The sequence below is a fragment of the Rhinatrema bivittatum genome, chromosome 14 (genome assembly GCF_901001135.1).
Source record: "Rhinatrema bivittatum chromosome 14, aRhiBiv1.1, whole genome shotgun sequence".
Lineage (NCBI taxonomy): Eukaryota > Metazoa > Chordata > Amphibia > Gymnophiona > Rhinatrematidae > Rhinatrema > Rhinatrema bivittatum.
In genome coordinates this window covers 76,853,470-76,870,412 of record NC_042628.1, presented here as the reverse complement: position 1 = coordinate 76,870,412, position 16,943 = coordinate 76,853,470, and the positions used below count along the sequence as shown (strand labels likewise).

The window sequence follows — 16,943 nt, the reverse complement described above, 5'->3', positions numbered from 1 at the left end:
GGGTCGGGTGGGGTTGTTTTTTTTTATTGGGCCATCGGCGCCATTTATATTAGTCGCAGCCAAAATGGCGCCGATGGCCCGAGAGCGGGAGATCGTGCCGGGACACCCCCCCCCCCCCCCACTGGACCACCAGGTAATTTAAAACATTTTGGGGGGGTTCGGGAGGGTGGGGGATTTGTTTTAAAGGGTCGGGGTGGTTTAGGGGTTGTTTTGGTGTGCTGGTTTTCCCGCTCTCCCCCCCTCCCCCGACATGATTTTTCACGATAAATTGGGGGAATTTCTATTGTATCGCGACACTAACGATTTTTGACGATTTAAAAAATATCTGACTAATTTTTTAAATCGTCAAAAAACGATTCACATCCCTAATGCCTAGCACTCACCCCTTATTCCTGCTCGACTCCCTTTACCTGCTCATTGCTCTCATAGAGGCTGGAGCTCCTCTCCGAGCTGCTGTCAATCAGTAGAGTGTGCTTTGCTCCTGCATTGATCAGTTCCCCATTTCCATATTCATTCAGGGCACTGGGCTTAGAACTAGGATTAAAAAAAAAAGAAGGAAATGAAAGGATCACTAGTTGGGTTTCAAATACTATTTGGATTTTCTTCAGAAGTTTAGAGCGACAGACTTGAAAGGGTGTCGCCGAGTGTCCAGATGCCATCAGGGACTGCATGATGGATCAGGTTCAGAATTACCCATTAACAACTTAGCTGTGTCCTATTCTGACCCCAGGTGTCCAGAACAATCCTGTCCACCCTCCACGTCACTCTTCAAATCCCCCCTAAATGAACGATGTCTAGATATGTCTGCCAACACGTTCTCTTAAATGTGCTTCACGGCCAGGGCTAGAAGTTGTGATTTCCTTACCTGTCTTCCTTCTTCACGGCATCACCTGTAGTTTAAAGAAAAACAGCTGAATCATTGAAGCCAGAAATAAGGGTCTCAGTGTTGTTTTTCTTTAAACAGCCACTGGAGACTTTCCAGAGTTTTGCTCTGGACTTCCACACAGGGACTGCAGGACACTGGCGTGAATATTACAGAGCCCTTTCTCAATAGAGAGGGTCCTTTTCAATAGGGGGCCTCGCCCCCAGAAGTGCACGCCTGGGGGTCAGTATGCGTGCAAGATCAGAATGGAGTGGTGCGTATGGTTTATGCAAATATTTTATAAACGTACACATGTAATTTACACACACAATAATTGTAGCGTGCACATAATAACCCTCTATTTATGTGCAGAGGCAGATATTTTATAAAGTTGGCCAATATATGCACATATCTCGCTTATGAAAACACTTGTGCTTCTTCCAAGCACCAGTTCTCCAAGACTTCCATCAATTAACCCTGGCTCTCATCAGTTCTCTCACACCTTCCACCAGCTGCACCAGACCCTCCACCCAAAAACTGCAGACAATAGAGAAATCAGATTTCATTTCCATGACCTGATTAGCAAGTGTAAAAGCATGCATGCATGTTTGCTAACATATACATGTACTCCGTTTCTAAAAACACATAAATGTGCAGCTACTTCCAAACGTGTCCTGGGATGCTTTCAAAATGTGCACTGGAGGTTATACTTGTGTGAGGTGTTAGACAATGGAGGTTGTGCATGTGTGGGAGGTTGGCAGTGGGTCTTGTGTGTATATAATCATTAAAAATACATACATAATGATTAAAAATACATACATGGGGCAGATTTTAAAAGCCCTGCACGCGTAAACCCAGCTGGATTTATGTGCACAGGGGACTTGCGCGCCAGCGCACCTATGTAGCATAGGCCGCCGGCACGCGCAAAGCCCTGGGACGCGCGTAAATCCTGGGGCTTTGCTTGGGGGGCGTGTTGGGGCATGTCAGGGTTGGCATGGCGTTCGGGGCGTTCCAGGGCGGGGCCGTGGGCATGGTGCCGGCCCGGGGGCATTCTGGGGGCGTGTCCGAGGCCTCCGAACCAATCCCTGGGCCGGGGAATGGCGTGCCGGCACCTGGCCGGTGCGTGCAAGTTACGCCTGACTCGGGCAGGCGTAACTTTCTGAACAAAGGTAGGGGGGGATTTAGTTAGGGCTGGGGGGGTGGGTTAGGGAGGGGAAGGTGGGGGGGCTGGAAAAAAGTTCCCTCCGAGGCCGCTCTGATTTCGGAGCGGCATCGGAGGGAACGGAGGCAGGCTGCTTGGCTCGGCGCGCACAGGTTGCACAATTGTGCACCCCCCTGCACGCGCCAACCCTGGATTTTATAACATGCGCGCAGCAGTGCGCACATGTTATAAAATCGGGCATAGATTTGTTCATGCCGGGTTGCGCGAACAAATCTACGCCCGTGCATAACTTTAAAAATCTACCCCATAATGATTAAAAATAATAACAAAAAATCATAAAACAATCAAAAATACACATGTAAAATCACAACAAACATAAATCAAAATAACCACATACTAATCAGGAAAAACTATGGAAAGGTTACTCAGTTTTTCAAAACTCTACAGGTTTTATGATTCAGGAATAGAACCCTATAATCCAGGAAGTCAACCAGGAATATACAGGCTCTTATCAGTCAAATACATGCTTCAGCAGGAAAACCTTCAAAGCTGTTTTACATTTTTTTAGGCATTCCTCATCTCAGAGACACGGGAATCGAATTCCATAGAATGGGTGTGGCTACAGAGAAAGCACAATCTCTTGTAGTTGTGTTATGATTTGTGGGTATGTGGGCTCTTGGCCCGCGATGCAAGTTGTAACTACCTGTGGGAAGGACACTAAATTTTCTCGTGTACACAAATGTCGGTATAACTAAATATGTTATCCCATATATTGGTGATAACCTTATGTTTATTGATACCATTTTTAATTTTCTCAATTTTTTAAGTTTTTTGAATTTTTCATTGCATTTTAATTAATTTCCATTTTAATGATACAGCCCAGAAACGGTATGGACTTCTTTTCAAAAGAGCATTTTTCTAGCTTCACAAAAAAGCTGGTTTTCCCGGACGCACTGAAGAACTTGGGTGACATCCCAGCGATGAGTTTGGAGGTCTTTTGAGAAGACTAAGATATCATCGAGATATACCACTACATATTCGTAGAGCATATCTCGGAAGACCTCATGCATTAGGTTTTGGAAGACGGCTGGGGCGTTACAAAAGACCGAAGGGCATAACAAGATATTCATAATGGCCGTCCCTGGGGTTAAAGGCCATCTTCCATTCATCACCCTCTCGAATGCGGACCAAATTGTATGCCCCTCGGAGATCCAACTTGGAAAAAAGTTTGGCCCCTTGGAGCCGGTCGAAAAGCTCTGCGATGAGTGGCAGCGGGTAGCGGTCTTTCAGTGTGATGATGAAATTCAGGCCATGGTAGTCGATGCAGGGGTGAAGCGTTCCATCCTTCTTCCCTTCAAAGAAAAAGCCAGCTCCCACAGAGGAAGTGGACCGACAGATGAAGCCCTTGGCCAGATTCTCACCGATATATTCGGACATAGCCCGGGCCTCTGTGAGAGATAACGGATAAACTCTGCCCCTGGGAGGCTCCGCATTAGGTATGAGGTTAATGATGCAGTCATAGGAGCAATGTGGCGGCAGAGTGTCAGCGGCCTTCTTGGAGAAGACATCAGTGAAGGACGCGTATTGAGGAGGAAGGCCCAGAGGGAGGGTCGCGGTTGCTAGAGTGCATCTGGGAGTGACGGTTTCCAAGCAGGAGGTGTAGCAGGATAGACCCCAATGGGACAGTTCCAGAGTGGCCCAGTCAAACTGGGGAGAGTGCTGTTGAAGCCAGGGCAGGCCCAGAACCACGGGGTGCATGGTCTTGTCGAGGACGTGGAAGGTGAGGGACTCCACGTGCAGCAGTCTGGTACAGAGATGAAGAGGAGCGGTGATGTGGGTAACCCGGCCAGGAAGAGGTTAACCCTGAATGGATGAGAGAACCAAGGGCACTGGAATGCAGAAGGTGGAGATATGGAGGTGCTTCACAAGTTGCTTCAGAATGAAGTTGCCCCCTGAGCCCGAGTCCACCAGGGCCAGGGTGTAGAAGTCCCGGATTCCTACGGTGAGGGTCACCGGAAGTGTTAGTGAAGGAGCTGGAGAATTCAGGCCTAGAAGGAGTCCTCCTTCAGAACCTAGGCCTGGGAGTTTACTGGTCACACTGGGCAAGTAGGTAGAGCATGGCCCGAACCCCCGCAGTACAACCAGAGACCGGTCTGCTGGCGTCGAAGACGTTCCTCCGGAGTGAGCTTACCGCAGCCCAATCGCATGGGCTCGTCTCCAACCTTCCCTGAAGAGGCGGGGAGCAGTTTGGGTGAAGGAGAACGCCAAGGGCGTCGGGAAGCTGAGGCAGATTCCCTGCTAGACTGCAGTTCACGGGAACGCTCCTGAAGACACTGGTCGATGCGCCCAGCGAGGTCAATGAGGGAATCCAAGGAGCTGGGTAGATCACGAGCCGCAAGCTCATCCTTGATTGTGTGTTCAAGCCCTCGAGGAAGATGGACCATAGGCAGTCCATGCCCCACTGCAATTCGGAGGCCAGGGTCCTGAATTCAATAACATAGTCAGTTAGGGATCGGGAGCCCTGGCATATATGGAGAAGAGCTGACCCAGAGGCTGCCAGCCTGGGTCAGGAAGCCGGGTAGATCCCGGAGAATAGAGTCTGAGCATTCTCACAAGGAAGAGGCCCAGGCCAGGGCTTTCCCATCCAGAAGAGAAAGGATTTTATTTATTTTATTTATTTATTGTTTTTGTTATACCGAGTTTCATGATAGGCATCACATCAACCCGGTTTACAAATAACAAGGAGTGTAAAGCATAACGTAACGTAAAAAACAATATTTTCAATAAGAACCTTGAACTTTAAATACAGTGAATCAGAAAAAGGGAGAGGGAAAGTTACAAAAAACAAGGAAAATAAACTTGGGATGGAAGGGGAGAAATTGAACAGCACAATATTTACATTTCAGCCTATTGATACATTAGAATAGCAAGTGAAAAAATAAGACTATGAAACGGTACATAGGTAATCAAATGAATAAATATGACAGTTGTGAATGGTAATAGTATGATAAATATTCAGCAGGAATTAGTGAGAGAGGGTTTGAGGTTGGTTGATTTGTGTTTACATTCCATTATTGCATACGAGTTAGTGCTAGTGAGAGGAGGTTTTATTCAAGGCTTGGAAATGCTTTTTTGAAAAGCCAAGTTTTTAGTCTTTTCCTAAATGTTAAAGAGCATGGCTCTTGTCTCAAATCAGGTGGGATCGAGTTCCAGAGAGCTGGACCTGCTGATGAGAAGGCTCTGAGACTCAAGGATTTATGTTGGTAGGTTTTGGCCTTTGGAATTTGGAGTGACTCTTTGTAGTGTTCCCTGATAGGCCTGGCGGAGGTGAATTTTTTAAGTGGTATTTGTAGGTCAAGTTGCGTGTGTTGGTTGATAGTTTTGTATATGATGTTAATGGTTTTGTACATGACTCTATAGTGGATCGGAAGCCAATGGAGGTTTTTGAGAATAGGTGAAATGTGGTCAATTTTCCTGGAATTTGTAAGGACTCTGGCTGCAGAGTTCTGAACCATTTGTAAAGGTTTGGTGTAAGAAGCTGGGAGGCCTAATAGTAATGAGTTGCAATAATCTAGTTTGGAAAAGATTATTGCTTGCAAGATTGTTCTGAAGTCCTGAGTGTGAAACAGCGGTTTTATTCTTTTCAGGATATGTAATTTGTAGAAGCAATCTTTGGTGGTTTGGTTAATGAATGTTTTGAGGTTGAGACGATTGTCTAGGATGGCTCCTAAGTCTCTTACGTGGGTTGTTTGAAGGAGTGTGGGTGGTTTAGGAAGTGTGTTATTGTTTTCCGGTGATATGAGCAGGAATTCTGTTTTCGAAGCATTGAGTACAAGGTTTAGACTGTTGAGGAGAAGTTTAATTTCTAATAGGCAACTGTCCCAGTATTCCATTGTTTTTGAGATTGATTCTTTTATAGGGATTACGATCTGTACGTCGTCTGCAAAAAGGAAATGTTTCAGGCTTAATTTTGTAAGTAGTTGGCAGAGTGGTAGCAGGTAGACATTGAAAAGGATGTAGGTGGTTTTCATCATCTCATCCAGAAAGAGCATAGGCTGGAGGCAGAAATGCATATTGCATTGATTTAGGAAATCTCGGCACAACTGAGGGTCTCTGGAGAAGCGTGGAGGCACGGGAAGCGGAATGACTGGTTGGGAGCTCGGCATGGTAGCCGAGTAGCTTGGGACTGGAGGTACCGCTAGGCCCGCCGAGACGGAGCCCTAGATTCTCTACGGCTGTCCAAGAGTTTCCAGGACCTTTTGCTGTTCGAAAATCTTCTGAGCCAGGCCCGGAATGGCCTGGAGAGCAGAGGCCTCTACCGGGTCCATGAACTTGGCAATCTGTTAGGGTTTGTGGACCCTTGGCCCGAGGTGAGGTTGGCGCAACCTGTGAGGGTGAACCCCACAGGCCCCCACCGTCGGGAGGCAAGGCCAGACGAGAAGCAGAGGCTGACAGGAGCTTCACCAATACCAGCCCTCCCCGCAGGTTGAGCTCTTGGGGCCAAGATAGATGGAGCTGGAAGTGACAGGTGGATGGACCATCAGGTCAGGTCCAAGAGCAACAGCAGGAGGCAGAAGACGAGAGTCAGGTCTGGTCCGAGGTCAAAGGCAGACAACAGTAGACGGGGGTCAGGTCCGGTCCGAGGTCAAAGGCAGGCGAAAGTAGATGAGGATCAGGTCCACTCCGAGGTCAAAGGCAGGAAGGCCAAGACCAGGACCAGGAAGCTGAGGCAGGAACCTCAAGGCAGGCGCACTGAAGCAGGAACCTCCGAAACAGGTGCGCTGAAGCAGGAGCCAGGGAACTTGTTGCCAAGTCAGTTAGCTGGGCCCAGAGGTGGTCCTTATATAGGCCGGGAGGTCTGACGTCATCGCTGGGGCCGGCCCGTAGTTTCCCGCCGCTGGCCCTTTAAGAGGAGCCAAGGTGGCACGCTCACGTGACTAGGGAGAGCCCAGATGGCAGCCATGGTTGGCGGTGTCTTGGCCGCCAAGCAGCCCGCAGGAGGCCCAGAACAGGAGGGGAAACGCGGCGGCAGCAGTTTGCTAACGCCGCGAGGGTGCCAGAAGCCAGCGGGAGCGAAGGGCGGCGGGTGAGTGGTACCGGTCGTGGTTTGCCACGGCCGGCCAGCATAACAAGTATAGATTACACAATATGCATTTAAATAATAAAGTTTGCCCATAGAAAACCCTTGCCTGCTCAGCAAGATCCCCCAAAAAGAGGAAACCCGCTATCGTGGAAGTGAAGTTGGTCAATGAAGAAAGAAAAAACAAAACTCCACTTTCCTTCAACAACCACCAAGAGCACTAGGCTGCGAGAAAGAGTCAGTCAAGCTGTGAGGACCCTTCTCCTCCATAGTATCAAAAGTAAGAACCAGAACAGTATAAAATATAACAAGCAATAACATTAAGTTCTAAAACACTTAACCGAGGTTCCAGAAATTTCTCCCCTTGCCATAAAGTTCACCATATTCCTGAAGGTTTCATCTGCCTGCTTGTAAGCCTTGAATGAATCTGCCGCCGCTACCTCGTTGAAAATGTGAGTTTGGCCGTCATGAAAGACTTTATTTGGCCGGGTATAGTAAAATGGAGCAAATTTTTAATTTCGCCAGTTGTGGCTTTCCTGTGAGAAGCCACTGAAGTGGAGTAGTCCTGAAATAACAGGATTTTTTTCCCCTCATATTGCAGCTCTGCTTGCCTTCTGTATGCCCAAGAATTTGCACTTTGTGGGCATAATTGAAGATCTTGAAAATTATTGGCTGGGGCTGAGCAGAGGTGTTACTTCCAGTAGATGGATGGCCTAAACAATGGGCCCTTTCTATTTTAAGTTCCCCATATTTAGTGTCCAATTGCAGAGCCTGTATGAGCCATGTTCCCAGTTTGGGGCCGAGATCTTGCTCTGGGATTGATTTAGAGAGTCCAACGGCCCATAGATTGTTCCTGTGCGACCGGTTCTCAAGATCCTGGATCTTGAGTTGCATCGCCGCACAGCTATCTTTAAGGGCTTTTACTTCCTGTCCAATAGAGGCTGATGCATCCTCAACATCAGAGAGATGCTGTTCCGACGCTCAAAGCTGTGGCTCGATGCCGGTGATCTGAGTGCTTACCCCCGTTTTCTGGGCTGATAGCTGTGATAGCTTGGTGTCAAGTGCTGCGATCACAGTCATGGCTATATCTGTCCTAGCGTGGTCTGCGGCCTCCCCTGATGTATGCACCTCTGGTCAGCCATCTTAGGGTCTGCCCCTTTCATTTTCTCCTTGTCCTTCTTTCCCAGTTTTGATGTCATATTCGTCGATTTTCGGAAAATAGGAGCAGCGAAAACACTTCAGTGCAAGTTAAACAGTCGAGCCTGAACTCCAGATTCAGGAGTGGGGGAGATTCGCTAGATTTAAGGCTCTTTATAGAGAGCGGGGTCCTCGGAGGAATCAGAAACACTTCTGATCACTTCTGCAGCATCACATGACCCCTCCTTCTCACTTATAACCAGGAAAAAACAGTGGCTTCACCATTTACATAGCCAATAACAGCTCCATTAACTGCTTTCACCATATCCTCTGGCAACAAATTCCAAAGTTTAATTTTGCACTGAGTGAAAAAATACTTTCTCCAAATTGTTTTTAAAGTGTTACTTATTAGCTTCATGGAAAGTCCCCCTAGTCCTAGTTTGGGAGATGCTCCCGGTCTGGGCACTAGATGCCACTATCCCTGTCCTTAGAACATCCATCCCTTCAGGCCCTCCCACCAGGAGGCTTTGGATTGGAAGACTCCAGGTCCTCCCACCAGGAGGCTTTGGATTGGAAGACTCCAGGCCCTCCCACCAGGAGGCTTTGGATTGGAAGACTCCAGGCCCTCCCACCAGGAGGCTTTGGATTGGAAGACTCCAGGCCCTCCCACCAGGAGGCTTTGGATTGGAAGACTGCAGGCCCTCCCACCAGGAGGCTTTGGATTGGAAGACTCCAGGCCCTCCCACCAGGAGGCTTTGGATTGGAAGACTCCAGGCCCTCCCACCAGGAGGCTTTGGATTGGAAGACTGCAGGCCCTCCCACCAGGAGGCTTTGGATTGGAAGACTTCAGGCCCTCCCACCAGGAGGCTTTGGATTGGAAGACTCCAGGCCCTCCCACCAGGAGGCTTTGGATTGGAAGACTCCAGGCCCTCCCACCAGGAGGCTTTGGATTGGAAGACTGCAGGCCCTCCCACCAGGAGGCTTTGGATTGGGTGACTCAGTGCTATTTAGTTCAGACATTTTATTACTCGGAGGGGTCAGTTAGAGAGAGCAGCTGCAGAGTAAAGACGTATTTTTTCCACACTCTGGTGGGGGCCTCCCGACCTTGCCCAAAGGAGTTTTCTTTTAGAAGGGACAGCTCACCGTGCACTCCCTGCCAGAGGGTCCTGCTTATAATTTACAGGGAGACAGACTTCAAAGCCTGATACCGCTTTGGGGCAAAAGGGCTCTTTTCAGATCTTTGGTCTTTCAGCTAAAGACCTGTGAGCCTATCCTGCTCAACCAGCGGCGGATTCACGATGTCGGACCGTCCCGGGTATTCGCCACCCAGGCCAGCCCAGGACACATCACGTGGTCTGCCGAGCGCGGCTCCGTCATGGCGGCGCACCGCAGACCACGTGACTGGAGCGATCGGCCCACCGGGGGATGCCCGATCCCCCGATAGGCCAATCCGCCCCTGTGCTCAACAGATAGGCAAGCACCAGTGATGGATCCTGCTGCCGGAGATTGTGAAGGCAGAGAAGCTATCCAGATTAAGATTTAAAGTATTTTTTTGGGAACATAAAAGAGTTGGATCCCCCTTCCCCACTGGGATTGCAGTGTCCTGGGAGAGACTGGTCCCCTGAATTTTTCTACAAGAGAAATCACAGCTGAACAAAAGGAAGGAAGAATATGAGAAGGAGACCCCACCCGGACCTCTGCATAGCAAGAAACTAGGACGGGCTGGATGTCCGAGAGAAAGAAGATGTCTAAAGGTAGGATTTTTGCAAAGCAAAGGATTCCCACAGCACAGCCGCTGGGAAGGGAAGCGCATTTAAAATCACCATGGGCTCTTCCCAAAAATCTGTAATAATGACACCAACCTACACAGAAAGAAACCCTGTAACTACAGTCAGATGTACACTCGTCGATTTGGACAAATGGACATTATTTAACTTTATTAATCAGTAAACTTTATTTTAACAGCCAGACCTAGGCCTAATTCTTACAGCCTCTCACCCCATGAGAAGCACGAAAAGCACAGCACACACACACACTGGTGACCTTCTTTCAAAATCTGGGGCATAAGCGAGAACTCCCCACCCCCTCAGGGATTAAAAGTCAGCATGGGAATGAACGGTTAGCCCCGAAGAAAAATGAGGTTGTGTTCCCTTGGGACTTAAGTCACTCCATCCACTAAGGGCTACACTAGTGTTCTTTGAAAGGATAAACAATCCTTCCCTGCTTACCCGCCACTCCACTCGTGGTTTTATAAACCTCTATCAAGGCCCAGTTGAAGGTTTAAAAGGTTTTTCTGATTACCTTTCGAAGTTAGAACATAAAACCTCTGAAACATAGAAACATAGAAATGACGGCAGAAGAAGACCAAACGGCCCATCCAGTCTGCCCAGCAAGCTTCACACTTTATCCATTGTTTTTTGTTTTGTTTCCCCCCCCCCCCCCTTTTCTCTCCCTCCCACCCGTCACTATTGGCTTCCAGCACCATCCGGCCCCAACTCCCTTCCACCCCTCCACCATGCAGAGAGCAGCGCCGTATCCGCATCCCGGTGAACATCCAGCTCAATCAGGGGTAGCATCCGCCGCAACAAGCGGGCCACACCCCTGCCCCATACTCCTACCCACCCCTGCTTTGTTTGTTTGTTTTTTGTTTTTGTTTTTTTTTTGGAGATGGCAGCCCTCCGTGAAGGCGGAACACCAACCACTGGCCACTGGCATCCCGCTCTGTGAATGCCTCTGTGGCTACTGCCGCTCCGTGCAGTGTTTTGCTGCCTCCTCTTTATTTACGCCCACTAGACTTGATGGATCCACAGTGTTTATCCCACGCCCCTTTGAAGTCGTTCACAGTTTTAGACTTCACCACTTCCTCCGGAAGGGCATTCCAGGCATCCACCACCCTCTCCGTGAAGAAATACTTCCTGACATTGGTTCTTAGTCTTCCTCCCTGGAGCCTCAGCTCGTGACCTCTGGTTCTGCTGATTTTTTTCCGACGGAAAAGGTTTGTCGTTGTCTTTGGATCATTAAAGTTTTTCAAGTATCTGAAAGTCTGAATCATATCACCCCTGCTCCTCCTTTCCTCCAGGGTGTACATATTTAGATTCTTCAATCTCTCCTCGTATGTCATCCGATGAAGATCCTCCACCTTCCTGGTCGCCCTTCTCTTCACCGCTTCCATCTTGTCTTTGTCTCTTTGTAGATACGGTCTCCAGAACTGAACACAGTACTCCAGGTGAGGCCTCACCAAGGACCTGTACAAGGGGATAATCACTTCCCTTTTCTTACTCGATATTCCTCTCTCTATGCAGCCCAGCATTCTTCTGGCTTTTGCTATCGCCTTGTCGCACTGTTTCGCAGACTTCATATCATTAGACACTATCACCCCAAGGTCCCTCTCCTGTTCCGTGCACATCAGCCTTCCCCCCCCCCCCCCCCCCCAATCGAATACAGTTCATTCGATTTCCACTCCCCATATGCATGACTTTGCACTTCTTGGCATTGAATCTCAGCTGCCATATCTTTGACCACTCTTCCAGTTTCCTTAAATCCCGTCTCATTCTCTCCACTCCTTCCGGCGTGTCCACTCTGTTGCAGATCTTAGTGTCATCCGCAAAAAAACAAACCTTACCTTCTATCCCATCCGCAATGTCGCTCACAAAGATATTGAACAGGACCGGTCCCAACACCAATCCTTGCGGTACACCACTTAAAACCGCTCTCTCTTCAGAGAAGGTTCCATTTACCATCACACATTGTCTTCTGTCCGTCAACCAATTTGCAATCCAGGTCACCACCTCGGCACTCACTCCTAAGCTTCTCGTTTTATTCACCAGTCTCCTGTGTGGAACCGTATCAAAAGCTTTGCTGAAATCCAAGTAGATGACATCAAGCGCTCTTCCTTGATCCAATTCCTTGGTTACCCAGTCAAAAACGTCAATCAGATTCTCCGGACTGTAGATAGTTCACTATTCTCTCTTTCAGCAGTGACTCCATTACTTTTCCCACCACCGAAGTGAGGCTAACCGGTCTGTAGTTGCCAGCCTCCTCCCTGTTCCCACTCTTGTGAAGCGGGACCACCACCGCTCTTCTCCAATCTCTTGGTACCACTCCCGTTTCTAGGGATCTATTGAATAGGTCACACAGCGGACCCGCCAGAACATCTCTGAGCTCCCTCAGTATCCTTGGATGAATCCCATCAGGCCCCATGGCTTTGTCCACTTTCAGATTCTTTAGCTCTTCCCATACATTTTCTACTGTAAATGGGTTTTCATCTATTCCACTTCCCTCCAGTTTCTTGTTGTGTAGAGATGGTCCTTCTCCAGGGTCTTCTTTAGTGAACACAGAGCTGAAGTATTCGTTTAATATTTATGCCATTTCTTCGTCTCTCTCCACACATTGATCATTTCCACCTTTCAATTTCACTATACCACTTTGGACTTTTCTCTTTTCGCTGATGTATCTGAAAAATGTTTTGTCACCATTTTTCATCTCCTTGGCTCTCTTGCGCTTGACTTTTTGCTAACTTGATTAATTTCTTTGTCTCCCTCAGTTGAAACAAATATTCTTCTTTGTGCTCCTCCCTTTGGGACTTTGAAAGTTTCCTCGCTGCTCACCTGTTAAATTTTTTTCACTCAAAATTTTCAGGGCCCACAAAGTTAGCAGATCAGAAAAGGGGGCGAGCCTGAAGCTGTCCTCAGGGCTCAACCTGCTTTCTCAGCACTACCTTGCTACATTTAGCTGGGTAATTCCAGTTGCACAAGGCGTTGTCCTAAATCCAGCCCGACACAACAGACACATTTTTAGCCGGAAAACTAGCTGGTTGGGTTCACATGAAATACCGGAGTAAAATTACCCTGTTGTTTTTGCTACTCAGCTGCTTTTTGAAAATTAACCCTGATGTGCTTGTCTTAATTTGGCTTTTCCAATTAACACATACACAGTTTATAATTTCATGCTACTTCACTGGAATGCAAAGTCTAGCAACCAGCTTTGTGCACGATCTGTTCAGTAAAGGGCAGAAGGAGCAATATTACTCAATAATAGCTGGATAAACTAATGCACATGGAGATAAAGTAACTTGGTGAAAATCGCATGGTTGGGTGGGTGGCAGAGCTGGGATTTGAACTCACGAGTAAGTCCCCCCCCCCTCCCTAGCACAGTGAAAGAGGATGCTGCGACGGGACACAGTACCTGCCAGGGAGCGGGCACGGCGCTTCCAGATCAAACACCCCAGGAAGGATGCGTTGGAAATAAGGAGGACAGCCCCAGCAACTGACAGGACAACAATGAGGTAGAAGGGGAACACAAAGGCTTCTGGGAAAGAGAAACATCAAAAAAACAAAATGAGACCCATCTCAGACCTAAAGGGCACATCGTCAGCATGGGGCTAATTGCACAATTACATCCATCCGCGATCTCCGAGCAGACCCCCCTGAATAAGGGTTTCCAGCTGGTTCCGGATTTTCAAAACAGCTTTTATCTCACTCCCTGCAGGGACTTGTAGTTCTCGTGTCCCTTTTGATTTCCCTGAGGAAAATCAAAACTACAAGACCAAGCATGCAGTGTGGTAAAACCAGGACTGGATCAAGCTGTCCTGAAAGTCTGGCAAACGCCCTCGGGTACATTTAGGTGCATTAGCAGCAGGTGCTGTGCATGCAGACCTTATGAGAATGTGAGGGACACGCCCACAAAATGGCCGCCTAGAACACCTCCTTTTTGCGCACGGTATGAAAGTGCACACTGACTTTTAGGCAGCTGAAAATCCACTTGCCCACAACTTAGTCTTTGATATTGTAACCCTGTATGTCCAAGAGCCCAAGGAAGGGGCTTGGTGGGTGGAGTAAATTCACAAGTAGGTGAAGCCTCAAATATACATCTTACAAGTGACCGGGTCAGCGTTTTCTTAGTATGAATAAGACAAGCTGTCTCCCGAGGCTGGGAGAGTGCTGGGAGGATTGACTCAGGATATACGCTGCCATGTTTAATCTTACAGCGTGCACTATGGCCCACCCTTTATCAGTCACCACTGGCAGGGACTGTAACAGTGGTACATGGCCTCACCTGGCTGGGGTAGGATAGGAGCATCAGGAGGCACCCAGGGACGCTCTGGCATTATTTTCTCTGGAAGAGATGATTGTTGGATCAGTAAAATATTCATACAGTAGAAAGAGAAGCATTACCTCCACAGAACTGGTTATAGGGGTTATTGAGATGCCACAGGCCGGTGAAGAGACGTCATCTCCAACAGATGATTGACTCTTTCCTCCAAAAATGTGAGTGACTTCCCTGAGGAGCTCTAATTGGGCCAGGTCAAGGCAGAATCCTGCAAGGGACTTCCTAAGACTAGACCTGCTTCTCAGCTTCTTTGCTCCTGAATCCTGTTGTTTGGACTTCATGCCTGGTATTTTCCTGCACCCTGGTTTTCTCTTGGACCTTAGTCTGTACCTACCTCCTGGATTGTTTTGTGCAGGAATTTTCAGGGACCTCCAGTTCCCGCATGGACTGCATATCCTGGATAACTAGACCTCACCATGATCATGAATTCCTGGTGGATTACCTGGACCATGGACTTCTGTTTTTTTAACTACCTTGGCACCCAAATCCCAACAAGGTAGAGAACAGCTCCCCCCTCACTGGGCCCCCTTTTCCTCTCGTCTCCTCTCAGGTACCCTGTGTTGCGACTGTCAGCACGGCCCCGTCATCGGCATAGTCACTTTCTCCAAGAGCATTGATGGCATTGACAGAGAAGTTGTATGGTGTGTCTGGATTCAGGCCTGTGATGGTGAAAGTTGGAGCTTGTGGTGGGAACACATCGACGTACATAAAACTAGCAGCCTCCTTCCAATGGTAACTGTGAGATAAGAAAGATGGGTGTTTATTTATTTAAGCAATTTATATTACACTAATCCACAGATATTGGTGGATTACAATTCTACATAAACAATCATAGATCAACAGACACTTTAACACCATTCATACACATATAAAATAAAATACCATGACTTGAACAGTGGCTACCTATGTCACCATAGATGCCTAGTTTGCATTACACCCTATGGAGGGGCCTAGTAAGTCTATTCTAGAGCAGTGGTTTTCAACAGGTGTGACGGGAGACACTAGTGTGTCGTGAAGTCCCAGGAGGTGTGTTGCAGAGTCAGCAGAAGACTGATCTTCCCTCATCAGTCTGGGCAGGAGTTGGCTGACTTCTCTTTTATTGGGTATGACAGGAAGCTGCTCTTGCTTCCTGCTCTTCCTGGCCAGTGGGAAATTGTTCCCTTTTTCTTCACTCAGATCAAAGCACAATATCACCAACTCCTGTTCATATGGGCCCGGCAGGACACCAACTTTATCTTCCCCTGCCTGACCTGGCAGTGAGGCTGCTGATGCTCTCTTCACCCCATGGGGCCTGGATGTGAAAACAGGAGCATAAGGGAGAAAGGTGCGTGCTCTAAGGATCCACTGCTGCTGCCTCCTCATCTTCCTCTCCTCAATGCTTCTTGCCCTCATCTGCTGATGATAAAGAGGGAGGAAGACTCTGGATTGGACAAGTCTTTTCTACTGGCTGGGAGCCAGGAGGAGGGGGAAATTAACTGGGCAATAAGGCGTGGGAAGACAGGAGTTCAAGAGTCTGCTGGGCAGTAAGGCATGGGAAGATAGGAGGTTAAGAGTCTGCTGGGCAAGAAGGCATGGGGAGATATGGAGTCAGGAGTCTGCTGGATAGGAAGGGGTGGGGGAAAGGAGGTTGGGGTTGTTGGGTAGGGAGAGATGGGAGGGGCTGGGGGCTACTGAGCAGGGAAGAGAGATGGAAGTGGAGAGAGAGATGGAGGTGTGGGGGATGCTGAGCAGGAAGGGGTAGGAAAGAGGTGGTCAGAGGTATTATAGGGAGGGAAGGGGGAGGGAAGGACCGAAAGGGTTGAACAGGGGAGAGAGGGTGCTCAGGGATAGGAGCAGGTGAAGGGATGATTGAGTAGTTGGGAGAAGTGAGGGGTGATGGAGCCATGGAGGGGAGTGACTGGGTACAAGGGCCATACTATGGCAGTTTTGAGCCTATACATTTCTTCTCTCTTCGAACTTTGCTTAGTGTAGGAGGAAATAGATTTTTGTTTCTAGTCCTCCAGTTTTCACTGCATGCAGAAGGTGATCTTGGGATTTCCATTCCAGTCTTTGTTTACACATTTGTAATTTGAGGTCTTTTATTCTATATTTGGTGAAGGCAGGTCTGTCTGTGACTGAGATGAGATACTTTACTAGAGGTTTGTATCAGCCTTACCTGTTGTATTTTCTCAATATTATATTGCACTGGGGGTGAACGGGCAGGGCTATTCATGTTTCATTTCTAGGCGCTGGTCCTGCTGAGGTAAGGCAGGTCTGATAGGCAGGTACAGAGTGGGGCTTGTTTGTATTATTTTACAAAAGCACCTGGTGGTAGAGGGAGTTTGTGATGCTGTTATTGAGATGACACCAGAGTCAGAATATCTTTTTTGTATGGTGAGTTGTTCAGGGAAATGTTTTAGTTCTGTTCTGCACCCATTGTCAGGACTCCCTGTGGATGCAGAGCATGTGCTTATATTTAGTCCCATGATGATCACGTGTTCAGTGTGTCACGCATGTGAGCATCATCTCTCAGGTGTGTCCCGATAGAGAAAAGGTTGAGAACCACTGTTCTAGAGTGAAAAAATAAGTTATAAGAGCTTTCCTAAAATGGAGCA

General features: G+C 48.2%; 1 protein-coding gene across 3 annotated transcripts in view; it reads right to left on the bottom strand.

Annotated features, from left to right (window-relative positions):
• The window catches only part of NPHS1 (NPHS1 adhesion molecule, nephrin), a 92,904-nt gene that overhangs the window by 10,200 nt on the left and 65,761 nt on the right, over positions 1-16,943 (bottom strand). For all 3 annotated transcript variants that reach the window (XM_029577184.1, XM_029577185.1, XM_029577186.1), the window contains 5 exons: positions 14,904-15,085; positions 14,296-14,355; positions 13,426-13,548; positions 866-890; positions 411-534 (listed from right to left, as the gene is read on the bottom strand). In XM_029577184.1, the coding sequence (XP_029433044.1) occupies positions 411-534; positions 866-890; positions 13,426-13,548; positions 14,296-14,355; positions 14,904-15,085 (514 nt within the window). The remainder of the gene's footprint in view (positions 1-410; positions 535-865; positions 891-13,425; positions 13,549-14,295; positions 14,356-14,903; positions 15,086-16,943) is intronic.